General features: G+C 43.2%; 1 protein-coding gene across 1 annotated transcript in view; it reads right to left on the bottom strand.

Annotated features, from left to right (window-relative positions):
• SPA17 (sperm autoantigenic protein 17) overlaps positions 1–17650 on the bottom strand; it is a 125533-nt gene that overhangs the window by 4671 nt on the left and 103212 nt on the right. The window contains exon 7 of the mRNA XM_077457774.1: positions 9272–9475. Within this exon, the coding sequence (XP_077313900.1) occupies positions 9278–9475 (198 nt within the window). The 3' untranslated portion in view covers positions 9272–9277. The remainder of the gene's footprint in view (positions 1–9271; positions 9476–17650) is intronic.

Below are 17650 nucleotides of genomic sequence, written 5' to 3'. Positions count from 1 at the left end.
ATTCTTGTCCCTACTTCACTACTCAAAGTGAACTTAGTATCTGCATAGATGACAGCTGGACCTGATTTGCTGGGACAGTCCCGGATTTGCTGGGACAGTGCCGGATTTGCTGGGACAGTGCCGGATTTGCTGGGACAGTCCCGGATTTGCTGGGACAGTCCCGGATTTGCTGGGACAGTCCCGCATCTCAGTCCTCTGCCCCAATGATGCTGTGTTCTAGACTGTGTCCCCAAATTACAGCAGCACCCTGTCAACATCAACATCACTCATGAGCAGTACATTTAAAAAAGGATAAACTGAGGGTATCGCGATTATTAGGATTATTCATGGATTATTAGGGGCGGAACAATCTGGAAAGTTGATGTGATATTTGAAGGAGATGGGTGTGTCATGTGTGGGCAGTTGGCTGGCGTGAGGCAGGACCCCCAGAAAAGTGGGCATGGTTTGGTCATGGTTTGGTCAGGAGTGCCTGAAAGGTATGCATATCAATTATGGGCCATGGACGGTGATGACAGTGTCCTAAGCACTGGGACTAATATGTTGGTAAGCACGCATCAGATATAGGTTCATATAAGTACATGCATACTTAGTAATCTGTCAGTATAAGTCATCCAGGTATTTATTACCTCTAACAGAGACCACGGTTGTCACCTTGACAATGTCTTCGTCTGTTTTTTCCTCCAGAAGGATCAAGCCATTTTTCTTCAGGTATCACCCAGGGTCACAATCTACTTCCTGGATCAAGATACTGGCTCAGAGAAGACACAATCATATAGGTCCTGGTGCCTAAGCAGCTCTTGACTGTGTTCACAAATGTCGAACACAGATCAGCCCCTGCTGCAGCCTCTAACTACAATTAAGCAGCAACTGCATAAGTGCCAGAATTTATATATTTGTGTCATCTCTGATCTGGCACCTCAGTCCAGCTTTGATCCCTGCAAGAGGTAATAAATACCTGGCAATGTTACACTGGGCCATTACTTAAAATTCTGCCTTTAATGTGAAGAAATGTATCTAATGACTGGTCCATTTTAAACATTGAAGATAAATTATAAAGTTTTGATCGGGGGGAGGAGGAGGGAGGGGGTATTTTCTGCTACACAGCTGGCTTCGTATCACATATACCATCAAATAATTATATAAATGTTGCCCACAGCTAAACAAAGACTTGTATTTAACAATAGTAAACAATATGTCTGGTGATGGTGCCTAAATAGTGAAATTGAAATTGTGTAGCTACCCCTTTAAGAGAGTGTGGACTATGGTGATACAATACATATAAAGTGCATAGTAAACCATGTGAATTATAAAATAGCAAACTGATAAAAGTCCATTGTGACAATCCAAACAGCATAAAAAAATGCTTCTGATTTGATGTATCTTCAAATAAATACTTCACCACGAGTGCTCATGAGGTAGATGGCAACTCACCAAAGGTATTTGACCACTTTTTAGGGTAGGTAAAAATGCGCTTTATTTGGATAGACCAGATAGATCCTGGTTGTGTGTATCTCCACTTTGGAACTCCTTCTGGCAAAGGCTGGGGATGTGGAATACAGACTCCACCAAAGACACAAAGAAGAGCTTTATGGTGTAGTACATTTTAATTAAAAATAGGTTTAAAAATGTTACAAAGGTTGCACTCACATGTGACTGTGGCAATCCAGGCACTAAGGTGTCTACAGCATGTGCAGATAAATATACCAGGCTCCCCGTGGTGTGTGATTCATGCCCGTTCTGGATATACTGGTTGGATGTCACATAAGGGACCCGGAAATGACGAATCCCCACTCCAATGTATGTTTCAATGTAGTGGCGTCATCAGGAAGGACTTCCTAATGATGCCAGTACGGTGAAGGACTTCCTGATGACACCAGTATGGTGAAGAACTTCCTAATGATGCCAGTACGGTAAAGGACTTCCTGATGATGCCAGTACGGTGAAGGACTTCCTGATGATGCCAGTACGGTAAAGGACTTCCTGATGATGCCAGTACGGTGAAGGACTTCCTGATGATGCCAGTACGGTAAAGGACTTCCTGATGATGCCAGTACGGTGAAGGACTTCCTGATGACGCCAGTACGGTGAAGGACTTCCTGATGACGCCAGTACGGTGAAGGACTTCCTGATGATGCCAGTACGGTGAAGGACTTCCTGATGATGCCAGTACGGTGAAGGACTCCCTGATGATGCCAGTATGGTGAAAGACTTTAATAAAAATGTACTACACCATAAAGCTCTTCTTTGTGTCATTGGTGGAGTCTGTATTCCACTTCCCCAGAGTTTGCCTGAGAGAGTTCCAAAGTGGAGAGACTTACATACAGGATCTACCTGGTCTGTCCAAATAAAGCGCATTTTGACCTACCCTAAAAAGTGGTCAAACTCCTTTGGTGAGTTTCCATCTACCTATTGAGCACTCGTGGTGAAGCATTTATTTGAAGATACATCAAATCAGAAGCATTTCTTTATGGTATTTGGATTGTCACAATGGACTTTAATCAGTTTGCTATTTGATTATGCACATGGGTACTATGCACTTTATATGTGTTGTATCACCATATATGTGTTGTTTTGTAGCGCCAACATCTTTACCTTTGTTTACTATACTTGTATTTAACTATATAAGGCTGAAGAAGATTAAAGTTCTGTCAATGTGCAAAATTCTAACACTCATTAACACTTTGAATTGTGCACGGCTCTGTATATAAAGCAGCTGGTGTTTTAGCAGCAGTTCATCAGTAGTGACGTAGGAGATGCACAGACGTGGAATTTTTTTTTGCATATGCCGCAAACTGCTGCCTTTCCATCTTGCTGTAAACACGCTCACTGCAGCATATGATATGTCTGTCAAGACTTTCCTAATTACTGCTTTGTAAGAGAGCGGTTTATGGCAGAGCTCCAACCAATCAGATGCAATGACGCCACTTGTTTTTAAAGAAGTAAAAAACTGATTCCAGTTTGCAACTTTTCCTTCCTACCGCAGCTCTCTGTATTTATAAAGCATGCCACCTGTGATGGAAATGAAGACTGACAAAACCCAAACTGTGTGAGGAGAATGGGAAGTGAAGTCAAATCTTCCGTCTGTGCCCAAACAGCTGAGGTTGGCACATTTAACAAAAAACAAAGTTAGAAGGAATGCAGAGGCACCAAGGACCTCAACTAACCCAAGGCCTTCAAAGTACTTCTGATGGGGCCCAGTCATAAATTGTCCTGTCATAGTGGTGCAGGAATACACAACTGTGGTAATGACATATAGATGAACATTTATACACATGGCATAACCACTGGATTCTCTCCAACCACTTGGTTTGGCATCACAAGCGTTGGCACCTGGTTTTGACAGCTTGTGCGAGTAGCTCTGCACCTTCTCAACAATGGCTGGGTAATCTTTTGGGACCTTTAGGAAGAAGATTGCGGGGAGGGAGAAGGAGAGAACATCCGCTCAATTCGCCTAAGCTGGGTACCTGTCAAAACTAGGTACCTGCCCCCCCCCCCCCCCCCCAAAAAAAAATGACATGCCAAGTGGCATGTGGCATGTCAGGGAGTTAGGAGTCCTTAAAGCGGAACTTTCACTTTTGGGTGGAATTCTGCCTTAATGCATAAAATGCAGTAAGGTAAAAAAACAAATCTTTTAAAGGGGTTGTACAGGGTCGTGTTTTTTTACCTTAATGCATTTTATGCATTAAGGTGAAAAAGCAACTGTCAGTGACCGGCCCCCCAGCCCCTCCCCCCCCACCCGTTTTACTTACCTGAACCCTCGAACTTGTCCCACAGGGACACGCCAGCTCTCTGCTAGAGGGTTCTCGGCTGTTGATTGGATAGATTGATAGCAGTGCAGCCATTGGCTCCCGCTGCTGTCAATCAAATCCAATGACGTGGCCGACCGGGGGGTCGGGGCCGAATCCTGAATTCAGCATCTATGGACGCTGTATGCTGGACTTGGGAGCATGCCTGCAAGGTAACCCCCCGGGAGAGCGCGTCTCTTAGGGCAGTGATGGCGAACACTGGCACCCCAGATGTTTTGGAACTACATTTCCCATGATGCTCTGACACTCTCTAGTGTAGTGTATACCATCTGTCTGTATATTGAAATTAGGAGGGACATCGCTGAGCCTGTGCCCTCTCCAACAGTCCAGCTTATCTATGCCACCTCACTCCCAATAACAGAATGGGTTTCCCACTGTGATTTTAGAACGGACCTCATGTATGCACTTGTTACTGCCTTTCTTCCTATAGCATGTGGCCAGGCTATGGGTCTCCATAACATGCGTTCGGTCCCGGTTGCTTTGGGAAACCGACTGCTGGGAGGAAGCCAGATCACGACCCTCTTGCTACCGGAGAACCCGTCACTTACACCAGGTACCACATTTCACAACTGCCAGCAATGTTTCTTGCACACTAATTCTTGGTTGCCCATAGCAATTTTATTCTTCCTCCAACTTGTCCTGCCGAGTTAACTTTGTAGTAGTGGCTTTGCTTCATACCCCATATGTGCTTTACTGATCCTAGTTCTGCCATATGCCAGGAACCATCGTGCAGCCCTTTAAATGACTTCAGACTATGTTCAGTTGACAGCTTTTACTTGAAATATCTTGATGATACAGTTCAATGTGATCATTAGCAATTGAACGTCTTTAACTATCTCTATTAGGCTGCCCAGGCATACATCCACAAGCTAGTAGGCCATGCTTGGTGCTCTCCAGAGACTGGTAGACCTCCAGATGCCTTTGATGGACTGCAAGGTGCAGCATCCCTCCTCTGGCCTCTGCAGCAATCACAGCATTTTTCTTGAGTGGGCCGAAGCTCCAGAACATGGCAGCCCCCCTTATTTATATTACAGAGTGGATAGGCTGGGTCCAAAATGCCCCCGCCCCCCCAATCCATACCAGGCCCTTATTATATATTTTACACTACGTACCCCATACTCATTCACATGGGGGGCCAGGATCCATGGGCCCTCTTGTTAAAGGGGGCTCCCAGATTCCGATAAGTCACCCCAACACCCCCACAACCACCGGGCCAGTGTTGTGGGGAAAAGGCCTTTGTCCCCATCAAAATCAACCCCCCCTCCAAGTTGAGGGCTTGTGGCCTGGTATGATTCGGGGGGGGGGGGCACTCATTCGCCCCCACCCTCTTTTCCGGCCTGTCAGCATGCTCGGATAAGGATCTGGATATTGGGGCAGACCCCACACAATTTTTTTATTTTTTTTGTCATTTTGGCATAGGGTTCCCATTAAAATCCATACCATACGTGAAGGGCCTGTTATGGATTGGGGGGAGGACCCCATGCTGTTTTTTAAATTTTTTTAAACCGGCATTTGTTTTGTTTACATTCGCTGTCAGCAAGGAATCCCACTGACAACTGATGAGTCATGGATGTTAAGGACGCCAGCAGCCATCTACTCCTTAACAACCAGCTATTTTGATTTCTGAATATACAAAAGAAAATATCGAAGATACAAAACAAATTCCGAAATTCCGAAAACAAATTGGTCCAATATTGCGCCAATGGATTCGTTTTCGGAATTAATTCAGTATTTTTAGCATTGTTTATTCAGTATAGCTTCAGATCTGGTATGGATTTTAAGGGGAACCCAACACCAAAAAAATTTCTTAAAAATTGCACAGGGCCCCCCCCCCCAAAATCCATACCAGACCCTAATCCGAGCATGCAGCCCAGCAGGCCAGGAGAAAGGGGGGGGGGGAACAAATGAGCACTGCCCCTCCTGAACCACACCAGGCCACATGCCCTCAACATGGGGGATGTTGATGGAGAGAATGGCCTCATCCCCACAACTCAGGCCTGGTGGTTGTGGGGGTGTGGGGGGTGACTTGGTCAGAATCTGGAATCCCAGCTCCCCCTATGTGAATAATGTATGGGGTACATAGTATCCCTACTCACACAACAAAAAAGTGTGACATGTAAATAAAAAATACAACAGTTCTTGACAAGTTCTTTATTAAAAAACAAAAATTTTGCCAAAGTAGACAATCACAATGCCCGCTGCTACCGCCGACCCCCCCCCCCCCCCCCCAAAAAAAAGAGAGTTCTACCCTTGAACTAAGGACATCTTCAGGTACCCCACCCCTTGTGATGTCATCGACCCAACATGCCCTGGTCCATGATGTCACCGGGTGGCCCCTGCCCCTTAGTTATTTAAGAACTGTCAGATGGTGGAGCTTTTAGATGGAGGTTGCAGGGCTTTTTTTTATTCGAGTCGGCGGTAACGGTGGGCATCGTGATTGACACCGGATCTACTTTTGGGGACATTTATTCTTGTTTTTTTTAACAAAGGAGTTGTCAAAAACTGTCAATGTGTTTTTGTTCACTTTTTAAATTTTTTTGGTGAATGAATAGGGGTACTATGGAACTCATTGGGGGGGGGGGGGGCGAGATCTGGGGACATCCTTGTTAAAGAGGGGTTGCAGATACCGATAAGTCAATCCCCGCCCCCCCCACAACCACCTTCTCCAAAGCACCCCCCCACCATGTTGAGGGCGTGTGGCCTGTTATAGTTCGGGAGGGGGGGCGCTTGATTGTCCCCCCCTTGCCTGGTCTGCATGCTCGAATAAGGGTTTGGTATGGGTACTGGGGGAGAGCCCATGCCTTTTTTTCATACCAGACCCGAAGAGGATTTTGGAGGGGATCTCAAACTGTTTTTTTTCTGCATTTTTCATCGACAGCAATCTTTGGTTTACATTCATTTGTCAGCAGGGATGCCTGTTGACTGCTCATAAGTCATCAGTTGTTAAGGACGCGGCAGCCCGCTTGTCCAGGCCGCTCCTTAACAACCAGCTATTCTTCAAACAGAATTTGAATCATTCCGAAAATTTGGAATTTGTTAGAAAATGAATATACAAAAAGAGATTAAACAAATTTCAATGAAATTCATTCGGAGATTTGGATACATCCAAAACCCGAAATAACCCCAAATTTGTCAGAATTTATATTTGAACCGAAACAAATTGCACGTGTCTAGTGGGTGGACCTGTTGGCATCCTGCAGCCCAATATCCTTTAATCCAAATGTCAAAGGATCGGGTTGGTTAATTTTCAGCTGAACAGTGACCAATCAGCCCCAATTACTTGGCAACGTCCACTGTATTCTGACAGTCGCTAATGCTGGCTGTCAGAATACAATAGCTGCAAAGGGACATTCATCTATCCGTGCTGTTTAGCAGCAGGCTGAACAAAAAAATAAGCATTAATTGGTGTATGTATACCTTAAAGTGGTTGTTAAGCCACTTGTCTAAAAAGCTCCCATCCCCTCTGTATTGGAACAATAATTTCCCCTGTGTCTGAGTTATGTCATAAATATGCTTATCTGTACTGATAACACAGCATCTTCCTGCGATCAGTTGCCTCCTCTCTCCTCTCCTCTGCCTGGCTGACGGTTCCAGCAGGTGAGGCTGAGCACTGCCGCTGATGTCACCCGGGGTGGAGAGGAGAGACAGAGCCGAGGATACACATGATTCCAGGAAGACGATGTGTTATAAATACAGATAAACATATTTATTATATAACACATACAGTAACGTTGCTAGGTGGGGGCAGGGGGGGGGGCAGACGCACCCGGGTGACACCCGCCAGAGGGGTGACACCCGTGGATTGCGGCACCACTAACACCACCGCTGCCCTGCTGATCTGCAGCTCCCTGTGTCCCCAGTGGAGCGGACTGAAGCCGCCTCCTCCTCCTCTCTGTTTACATCAAGTGAGGAGGAGGAGCCCAAGGGACACACGCCGCTGTGTGTGTATGTCCGCGGCCTCGCTGTTTTGAGGTCTGAACTGTACACTAGTTTATTATAAGTAGATGGACATGTGGGGGGGGGGGCACTATGGGAGGGAAGAGGTTTGCCTATGCTGATGGGGGGGTCTGCACTAAGGGGGGTGTCTATACTGTGGGGGTCTGCACTGAGAGGGGGTGTCTTGTCTATACTGCGGGGGTCTGCACTAAATGGGGGGTGTCTATACTGCAGGGGTCTGCACTAAGGGGGGTGTCTTGTCTATACTGCGGGGGTCTGCACTAAGGGGGGTGTCTTGTCTATACTGCAGGGGTCTGCACTAAAGGGGGTGTCTTGTCTATACTGCGGGGGTCTGCACTAAATGGGGGGTGTCTATACTGCGGGGGTCTGCACTAAATGGGGGTGTCTATACTGTAGGGGTCTGCACTAAATGGGGGGTGTCTATATGGTGGGGTCTGCACTAAATGGGGGGTGGCACTAAGGGGGTGTCTATACTGATGGGTGAGTCTGTATTAAGGGGGGACTTTATACTGATGGGGGGGTCTACACTAAGAGGGATTCTATACTGATGGGGGGTCTGCAATACGGGGGGATTCTATACTGATGTGGGGGGGTCTGCACTAAGTGGGGGGATTCTACACTGATGGGGGTGTCTGTACTGAGGGAGGGGTCTGTACTTAGTGGGGGGGGTCTGTACTGAGGGGGGTGAATAGTTGGGGGGGGGTGAAACAATGTTTTCCGCACCAGGTGACACCAATCCTATTGACGCCACTGAACACAGACACAGGGGAACTTATTGGTATAATACAGAAGGGGTGGGAGCTTTTAATGTTAAGTATGAGAGCAGCAGGAGAGGGGCACATACGCTCACAAAGGTGTCAGTGCTCAGCAGCCCTGATCTATCGTGGTCAGTGTACAGGGAGGAGGGTATAGCCAGGCAAGATCAGACAGGTATTTCAGGTGATACAGGGGGCCAAATAAATCAGCACAAGCACTGTGCTGTAAAACATGTTTTAAGGGAACAGGATCTGTTTTTTTTTTTTTTTTGGGTTAACAAACGCTTTAAGTCCCTCTATATGTTACTGTTTATAGACTTTCTCTTAAGTGTCTCTTGTTCACAACTACTGTATGAGTACTTCAGCCCCGTTAAACGGGAACTAGCAGACTTGTACTCCCCAGGGTGTGAATTAGGTCACAGAGGCTTCTGGGAACTGAAAAAAACATCTCAAACGGAGCTGTGAAATTGTAAACCGCTGCTAACAATGAGGGCTAATGTAATGATGGCTTGGTGACCCATATATAATTAGAATGACCTTGAAATCCTATGCTTTACATTATTTAAAGCTCATTGTTATTTTACTTCCTTTTTAGCCTCATAGAACAGAGCTCTGTAATTCCAGCAAAGTGCAATTTAGGTTAAAGCGCAGAGAGAGCTGCCTCTAATCAGGATGGTATTATGTGGATTGTGGCAGCAGTACGGAACACGTAGCTTGTTCTCTATGTGACTAATACCGTTCTAGGACACTGACCTGGTTTTAGCTCTCTATGGACCCCTCTGCACTGCTGCCCTCTTTGCCGTCTTTGTGTTTGAGTTCTTTGTCGCTGCCCTTCATCTTCTTCCTGGTCATGTGTCCGCGGAACCCAGCTTGGATTTTTGTAGCTGCCGCATTAGCGCCCGGGTCATCAAGGGCGATGTCCAGAGCTTCCTCCTGATGCTTCCTGCAGGATTCATTCTGCAACAGACAACCACCAATGTGAAATCTCTGCTATGTTGTCACGCTGTGGACAGACTTGTCCTAGATGGTTGTGTCATTTTAAATTGACTTTACAGTGTATGTTAGATTTTTTTTTTTAAAACACACGCATGCATCTCTGCCATATATCCACATTTTATCCCCCTAAAGTAGAACTTTAAAAGCCCCAAATTCTCTCATCCATGTCTTTATGGACCTTGCTTTGTGCACTGGTGCGCAGTCATGTTGGAACAGGAAGGGGACATCCCCAAACTGACGCCTTAAGAGTTCCCTTCACTGGAGCTAAGGGGCCAAGCCCAACCCCTGAAAGACAAGCCCACCCATTCGGGTGTCTGGAGTTCCCTGCAAGTATAGAATAACTCTATTAATCTGTCAGAAATGCCTTCATATTCTAATTTTCTTTGCATTGTTTCAGGAGATTAAAGTTTACGAGAAATGGTGTCAGCCCTGCCCAGCCATCTTTTGTTAAAATACAGAAACCTTCCACCTTTGCTCATCTTTACAACAACAGAGAAATTGATCTGTACCCCCAGAATAGGCACTCAGAGGGTTGATTAGGTTTCTTGAGATAACACAGGATGAGTGCCTGGGGCAGCTCTGGATGTCTGGCAGGACCAACAGGTATTTTTTTGCAACAGATAATAAAACTCTTTCAATGGTATATTTTTTAGAGCAAAGGGGAACAAAAAAGGGAACTTCACTGTTGGGGTTTACATACATTTTTAGTAAAGCCCCATACACACTATCAGATTTTCTGCAGATTTTTCCCTTCGGATTTACCAAAACCATGTAGTGCAAGGGCCTGCCTGATTGCATACAAATTGAAGCCCCTAAGGTTGGACCTCATATTATATGGTTTTGGTAAATCTGAAGGAAAAAATCAGCAGAAAGTCTGATAGTGTGTATGAGGCATAAGAGACAAAGAATATGAAGCCAAAAGCAAACTCTTCATAAAGTAGAACTAGAGACAAAACTTTTTTTCATTTTGGATAGAGTAATGGAGGGTTATAACCACTCTCTGATTTTTTTCACCATCTGTATCGCATTGTGGAGCTTGACCTTCACTTCCTGTCCCATAGCCAAACAGGAAATGAGAGGAAATCCCTGCAAATTAAGGGAATTCATTGGGGCCCCCAGATCACCAGAACTAGTTTCCCCATTGGAAGATTTCTCCACTATTACTTTTCTGGGATTCTCTTTTACTTTCACTAGAAATGATAATGGTAAATTTGTCTGGCGGCATGATTGAAGATGGATGGACTGTCTGTTGTGGTTTTTACTTTTTGACACTTTTTTGGGTGAATGGGTAGGGGTACAATGTACCCTATACCCATTCACATGGGGGGGGTGGGATCTGGGGGCCCCCTTGTTAAAGGGGGCTCTCAGATTCCAAAAAGCCCCCCACCCGCAGGCCCCCTGACAACCACAGCCTAGGGTTGTCGAGAAGAGGCCCTTGCCCCATCAACAAGGTGCTTTGGGGTGGGGGGGCACAGTGCTCCTGCCCCAAAGCACCCCATCCCCATGTTGAGGGCACGTGGCCTGGTGTTGATAAGGAGACTGCATATGAGCCGATATGAGTCTCTGGAAGCACTGGGAGCCACCAGAGTTTTTACTTGTCATTTTTGGATTACAAATCTTCATATTGCTGCACTTAGATGGAGCTGCTCTCTCTTTGTTTTGGTATTTAATTACACAGTTTTTTTTTTCTTTTTTACGATATAAGTAAAAAAAAGAGCAAAAATTTTTTGAAAATAAAAAACCTTTTTATATTTTCTATTACAATATTTGGGAAATAATTTTTGTTCACAAATTTGGGCCAAAATGTAAAATGCTACCTATCTTTGGTAAAAATAACTCAAATTACTGTATATTATTTAGTCTGTGTGAAAGTTAGACGGACATTGTCTATGAAGATGAAACGCGTCGGGAGGACTCCACTGCCGCCTATTTTATGAAAAGCGCTTGTTAAACTACAGAAATGTGAGTTTGTTAAACTATTATTTTAAAATAAACTATTATTTTAAATACATTTTATTTTAATGGAATTACACTATATGGTCCTATGTTTTTCCTTTATGTAACCATCATTTTGAATCGGGCCTTTATATGTTTGGAGAAAATCTACCGTAGTTGGGAAGACTGTTTGGAAGATTGTCTGGCATTCTAGACATTTGCTGGTTCGTGTTTTTGGCATTCCAATACTGGCCAGTTCGAGTTTTTACAGATATTAGAAAGCTTGCAGGACCCTTAAAATATACATTCTGTTGGGTCATATATATCTGGTAAGCCCGCATCTGCTAAGGTGGTGGTATCATCACATGGGTGTTCGCATGTTACCTCTTCTTTGGATCGGATGGTGCATCTGAAGTGTCACTTTACATGCGGGATTTGAATATTTCCTTGGATATATAGAGACTTTATATTTATATTCATTCCTTTTTTTCTCATTGTTTATATATACAAGCACAAAGTTTTGGTGCATATCATTTGTATTAATTTCATTTATTCACCATATATTTCACAGAAATTTGTGTGGTCATATGTATGGATGTTATATATATTTTTACAATTTTTATTTAGTTTTTAGTATAATTGTCTAAGCGCTACACTTTTCACAACATTTACAAAGTATGGTGCAAATCATAAAAGTTTGATCACACCTAATATGCTGATAGCCTATCTCATTTCTTGAGGCCCTGAAATGTCAGAAATATCCCCCAAATTACACCTTTTTGGACAGTAGACAGTCCAAGGTATTTAGTAAGAGGCATAGTGAGATCCTTTAAGTTGTATTTTTTTCCAACAATTCTTGGGGAAATTAAAAAAATTTTTTTTTTTTGTTACACAAAATTGTCAAAATAACAAGTTATTTCTCACACACAGCATATGCATATGTCCAATTAAACCCCAAAATACATTCTGCTACTCCTCCTGAGTAAGGCGATACCACATGTGTGAGACTTTTTCAACACCTGGCCACATAGAGAAGAGCAACATGCACGGAGCACCATCAGGCGTTCTAGGTGCATAAATTACAAATCTAATTTAATTCCTACCTATCACACTTTTGAGGGTCCTGGAGCACTAGGACAGTGGAATTACCCACAAAATTATCCAATTTTGGGAAGAAAACACCCCAACATAAATTCTACGAGGCATGGGCTGCAGATAGGTACTCGGGTACTCTGATAGGCTGCAGGGGGAGGGAGTGTTCCTGCTGGCATAATTTTATTATGCACCAGTGGGGATGTGGTTAAAATCCATACCAGAGCCACACAGTTTTTTTCCCCAATTTTTTTATTTTACATTCTTTCTTGTACAATCTTTTTTTTTATTATTTAGCTCTCAGCGGGGGAAGCCTTAACAACCTATTGACTGTGCGCTCGCTCAGTGGGCGAACATCCCACAAAGTGTCCAGAAAGTTTGGGTGTTAGGCCAGTACCTGAATGGGTGATATTCAGGCCAAACTTATGCTCGGCCCAAACTGTTTGCCCATCTCAAGTGGTGCCTGAACACTGTGACCCCTCACAGTTACTCTTTTTGGGGCGCAGGAATGGGCCCTGCTGTTAAAAATTTGTGAAAGAAGTAGGCCTTGGGTGTTGGCAGTGCCTGAACACTGTAACCCCTCACAGTAATAGCCCATATACACGGTTGAAAATTCAGACGGAAAAAGTCAGATCGGATTATGTTGTCGGGAAATCTGATCGTGTGTGGGCTCTATCAGACTTTTTCTGTCGGAATTTCGAACGGAAAAAGTTTAAGAGCTGGATTATAATTTTCCGACAACAAAATCCGAACTGACTTTTTCCGATCGTGTGTAGAGAATTCCGACGCACAAAGTGCCACGCATGCTCAGAAAAAAATTGGAGACGAAAGCTATTGGCTACTGGCCTCTACGTAGTCCCATCATATGTTATGGATGTCACTTTGTTTTCCGAACGATCAGATTTTCTGACAGATTTTGTGGTCGGAATGTCCGACCAGGTGTATGGGGCATTACTCTTGTTGGGTGCAGGAATGAGTCCTGCTGTGAAAAATTTGTGAAAAAATTGTAATTACATTCCCCTGTCAAACAGGTGCATAAAAATTGGGCTTTGGGTGTTGGTGGTGCCTGAACACTGTAACCCCTCACAGTTACTCTTGTTGGGCATAGGAACAGGCCATACTGTTAAACATTTGTTAACAAAAATGTAATTATATGCCCCTCTTAAACAGTTGCAAAAAAATTGGGCCTTAGGTGTTGGTGGTGTCCTAAACCAAAAATATTGTTGGAAGCTAGCATAGTTAAGATTCAGAAATAGGATAGGAAGCATATGCAGTTTTCAAGGGATCCCAGATCCCTAGCAAATTCAATCAGTTACATCAGCATCAGGGGCTTGATAGCTGCTGATCCAGGACTGAATAATTTTGATAAATGTCAGCCTAACAACGGAGTCTGAAGACAGGTGCACTCTTTGATACATCAAAAACCCTCCATCAGCACTGAATGCCCATTCATAAATCACGCTGGATGCAGGACAGGCCAGTAGGTCAACTACTAACTAACCTGCCTAATCTATCTCTAGTTCTCCACTCAAACACACTACATACAGCTGCCGTCTAAGCAGCATTATATAGTGTGGGGCATGGACGATCTCGCAGTGTATTATGGGACACTCGTCGGTGTATGAACGTCCTGACTTGAACATCGGGACCATCCTTAGTAAGCAGGAGAAATAGAGAGGGTGAATCTCACAGAGGCACAGACAGTAATAAGAACTGACAGGTGTTATAATCCCTCTACACTCTTTCCAAAACTAAAAAAAAAAGTTTTTGCCTACTAGTACTGCAAAAAAGGATATAAACCATATGAAAAAAAGCTGACCGTTGTAAGCACCGCTGCAGTGGTTTTTCCTAGCCCCTGTAACTGTCACTTTTTCTGGACAGCTTGGCCTGCATGTAAACGAGGAAAAAATGTAAACTACAGCATGTAAAATAGAAAAAATAATTTAATGTCCTGAATACTATCATCACAGGTATTATACACATATACAGTTACCAGAATGTAAAGTTTTTCACAATAGTGGGCCTGTAAAGTTTTAGTTACTTTCCCTGATCCTGACATTACAACTGGAATATATTTAACTAGACCAATATATAAAACTTTATTTATTTTATTAATTATTATTTTTGTATTGTTAACATTTATATAATTCTCTAATTTTTGTTCCCTTACTGCATTTTATTGCTCTTCATGACTGTTACATTGTATAATTTTTCGTGGCGATAATATTAATGTTATGCTGTGTTTATTCATTTATTTTTTAATGTTATATAGTATATACTTTATATTTATCATATATAAAAAGTATTTGCATGTTTCTACGGATCTTCCCCCTCCTTACGCCAGAGACCTAACGCATGACATTGTTTAAAGCAGAGAACGGCCAGGAAAATCCTGCCACTACATCTGGCCAACTTTCAGTGTCTATGGTCAGCTTAGAGTTTAAGTTTCATCTCTATGTTTTTATCTTTCCTGGACCTCCATCAACATGTTATTTAAAATTTTAATAAAACTTTTTACGTTTTCATCACATACTTTATTTTAGACCTAGTGATATCATCACTGGGTCTCTGTGCTTCTCTATGCAATGCAATACTGTCAGCAAGCTCTTACAGTACATAAAATCATATATCCCATCTGCATGGGGCCTTGGAATGCAGACCACCCTAGGTAATGCCCACATGCGATGCTATACCTCCATGACTGAAATAACTGAAATCCAATGCTCACAGTGGGGCATAATTCCTTCCACTGACACCAACAATGGGGCACTATTTCTCCCACTGACACCAATGAAAGGTCACTGTTCCTTTCCCTAACACCAATGATGGGGAAATATTCCTCCCAATGACACCAATGATGGGGCACTATTTTTCCCACTGACACCAATGAAGGGGTACTGTTTCTTTTTCATGACACCAGTGAAGGGGCACTATTCCTTCCACTGACACTAATGATGGAAAAATGTTCCTCCCACTGACACCAATGATGGGACACTTTTCCTCCCATTGACACTAATGGCAAGGCACTATCCCTTCCACTGGCACCAATTGCGGGGCACTATTCCTCCCACTAATACCCATAATGGGGCATTGTTTACTCCCATTGATGTCAGAGCATTTTCTACTCTTACTGGCCAAAGTCCAGCCCCTTCAAAGTATGGTGGACAGTGAGCTTGCCCTTTGTTTAGAAAGTTTGGCAACCCCTCCAGCCAGGAAATGAAATGGGCTTTGTCTGATATGCTACAGATTCTAATGCACATTAGAGCTGCACAATTAATCATTAAAAAAATTGTGATTTCGATTCAACCACCCTCAAAATTTTAATCTTGCATTTCCACGATTCATGTAACAAGTGCAGAGCTGTTCTCTGCTCAGGGCTGTCAAAAAAAATTAAAATTTTGTCGAAAATGTAGGCTCTATCGGACATTTTCCATCAGAATTTCCGTTGCACAAAATTTGAGATCTGGTTCTCAAATTTTCTGACAACAAAATCCGTTGTCGGAAATTCCAATCGTGTGTACACAGTTCTAACATACAAAGTTCCACACATGCTTGGAATCAAGCAGAAGGGCCGCACTGGCGATTGAACTTAATTTTCTCGGCTCGTCGTATGTGTTGTACGTCACAGCGTTCTTGACATTCGCAATTTCCGACCAACTTTGTGTGACCGTGTGTATGTAAGATAAGTTTGAGCCAACATCCGTTGGACAAAAATCCATGGATTTGGTTGTCGGAATGTCTGATCAATGTCCGATCGTGTGTACGGGGCATAAGCCTTTTTCTGACACTTTTTGCTTACAAGATAAAAATCTGTATTTTTTGCTCGAAAATCACCTAGAACCCTGAAACATTATAGATCTATTTTTTTTCTACAAAGACCCTAGAGAATAAAATGGTAGTGGTTGCAATAATTTATGTCACACTGTATTTGCGCAGCGGTCTTTTAAACACAATTTGTTGGTAAAAATTTCACTTTAATAAATAAAAAAAAACTAAACAATAAAGTTAGCCCAATTGTTTTTGTATAATGTGAAGGATGATGTTACACTGAGAATCGTGATCTTTATTCTAAGCACAAAAAAAAGTTTCTCATTTTATCCAGAATCATGTAGCTTCTAATGCACATTGTGAAAAGCTTACAGTGCAGTGGAATCAGAGTAAGCAATTTCAGTACAGGAGCCTGTGCATATGTTCAACTTTAGGAAAGATGCAGAGAAAATCCAAGACAAAAATTCCTTTTTCCTTCCTCATCTCCACTTAGAATGTTCTGGTAAAATGGAGTTTGTAAAACTTTTTAGTATAGAAAGAAATTGAAATTATAGTTATGTAATATAGATCAAAGAGCCTCCTGTTCCCAGTCTCATGCTGAGAACTTAAATGGCTCTCGGTGAGGACGGGTCGTCTCTTAGAGATTAATGAACTGAATACTTTCACTCCACTCATATACAATTAATGGCGCTCCACCGGGGGTAGGGGCCCTTCATTTCATGTGTCATTTCATGTAGAGGGAATGAAGGAAGACATTGAGAATCAGTAATGTCATGAAGAATGAACAATAGCTACAAGGAGGTCACTAGATTCTGTAGGATACATTTTGGCCTGACCCACCAATTGGCTGCATCCATTCTGTATGTGTAACAGGTAGACTTTAGTGGTCAAATATTTTATTTATCATACATTGTCAACTTGGCTAAGAGAATGTTATACAATCTGACCATAGGCTGTGAACATGGGTGAGGTTCAGCAACTTTACGGGTTGGTCATCGGAAATAAGGAACAGCCTGTAATGCAGTAGACAGCTGAGTCACAAGAGCCAATAATTTGAAGGAATGCATTATTTGCATTTCCCCCATTCATGCCTTTTGTTTGCCCCCATCCAAATACCTGGCTTCCAATTCAAGTACCCAACTTCCCATTCGTGCCTTTTGTTTGCCCCCATCCAAATACCTGGCTTCCAATTCAAGTACCCAACTTCCCATTCATGCCTTTTGTTTGCCCCCATCCAAATACCTGGCTTCCAATTCAAGTACCCAACTTCCCATTCATGCCTTTTGTTTGCCCCCATCCAAATACCTGGCTTCCAATTCAAGTACCCAACTTCCCATTCAT

This window comes from Lithobates pipiens, unplaced genomic scaffold, assembly GCF_037356315.1.
Source record: "Lithobates pipiens isolate NorthernLeopardFrog02 unplaced genomic scaffold, aLitPip1_a1.2 Scaffold_27, whole genome shotgun sequence".
Classification (NCBI taxonomy): domain Eukaryota; kingdom Metazoa; phylum Chordata; class Amphibia; order Anura; family Ranidae; genus Lithobates; species Lithobates pipiens.
Note: the sequence above shows the minus strand (reverse complement) of the source record. Positions and strands in the feature narration are given on the sequence as shown.